General features: G+C 37.3%; 1 protein-coding gene across 1 annotated transcript; it reads right to left on the bottom strand.

Moving 5' to 3' along the window:
* Positions 1–5: 5 nt before the first annotated feature.
* On the bottom strand, positions 6–686 carry LOAG_16002 (hypothetical protein; the record flags this gene model as incomplete). Its single annotated transcript, XM_003151490.1, has 4 exons — positions 6–35; positions 133–222; positions 395–499; positions 605–686. Coding segments are annotated over 4 exons (306 nt in total), but the record flags the coding sequence as incomplete, so codon positions are not given.
* Positions 687–976: the final 290 nt, after the last annotated feature.

Here is a 976-nt window from a genome sequence, read left to right as displayed (position 1 = left end):
AAAACTCCCAGGATATTCAGCAGCAACCAAACAATCTGCATTGAAAATCTGTATTAAAAAAAGGACGCGCCATCTTCGACTACTGAAAAAGACTGCGACTCGGGCCAGAATTTTATCGAAAAAGTACCAAACCTACAGGCATTTGAATTTTGTGACGTTCTAGGCGAAAAGCAATAGGGACAATTGGTAACGTTACTTCATGTAGGACATACTTATATTTGGCTAAAATGAACCGTTTCTCCAATTTCATTCAAATTACTCCTGCAGTTGGACTTTCATCCACTTACGCATTCTTGTCTCCCAGGAATTCAGGCCAAAAAGTTGAATGGACGAAGAATATGAAGGAGTATGTCATTCTATATTTTGGGGGAATGATCAAAGTTGAAATATGAACCATCCTGCTTATCTATTTTATCATTTCTTTTCACTGTATGCATTTCCATCTTTTTTTTTAAACCTCTGTTATTTGCACGCATAACAGAGGTTATCAATTTACATTCTTCATTGTATTTATTATAATTATTATAAAAGTACCATAATGGCACTGCGTGTATCACTTCGATCGTTGTTCCTCAGCGTACGGTTGAGTTTTCCCTCTACTAACTTCGCATCCTCAGGGGATCTGCTGACTGATCAAGTAAGCCACTATGAACGCTTCCATTTACGATTGTAGCAAGTACCTCCATCAACTTAATCTGCAATATGTACAAGGGTCATTTTATGCAGTAATTAATCCTTTCAGTTCCAAAACTCTAGGAAAGTGCAATCATACGAAATAAATTTGCTCTCTTCCATCCCTCAAACATTCCTGTTGTTCATTTCAAGGACCATTACTAAAAGAATCAGTGCGATTGGCAAGTTAATTGATATTCAATGTTAAAATGTCAATGTTTCTTAAGGAACCTCACAAGAACACAGTGTCACACGGAGACATCCGGAACTATTCATAACTCTCTCACTCTCTCCTTCTCCTTCT

This window comes from Loa loa (genome assembly GCF_000183805.2).
Source record: "Loa loa unplaced genomic scaffold supercont3.3550, whole genome shotgun sequence".
NCBI classification, from domain to species: domain Eukaryota; kingdom Metazoa; phylum Nematoda; class Chromadorea; order Rhabditida; family Onchocercidae; genus Loa; species Loa loa.
Note: the sequence above shows the minus strand (reverse complement) of the source record. Positions and strands in the feature narration are given on the sequence as shown.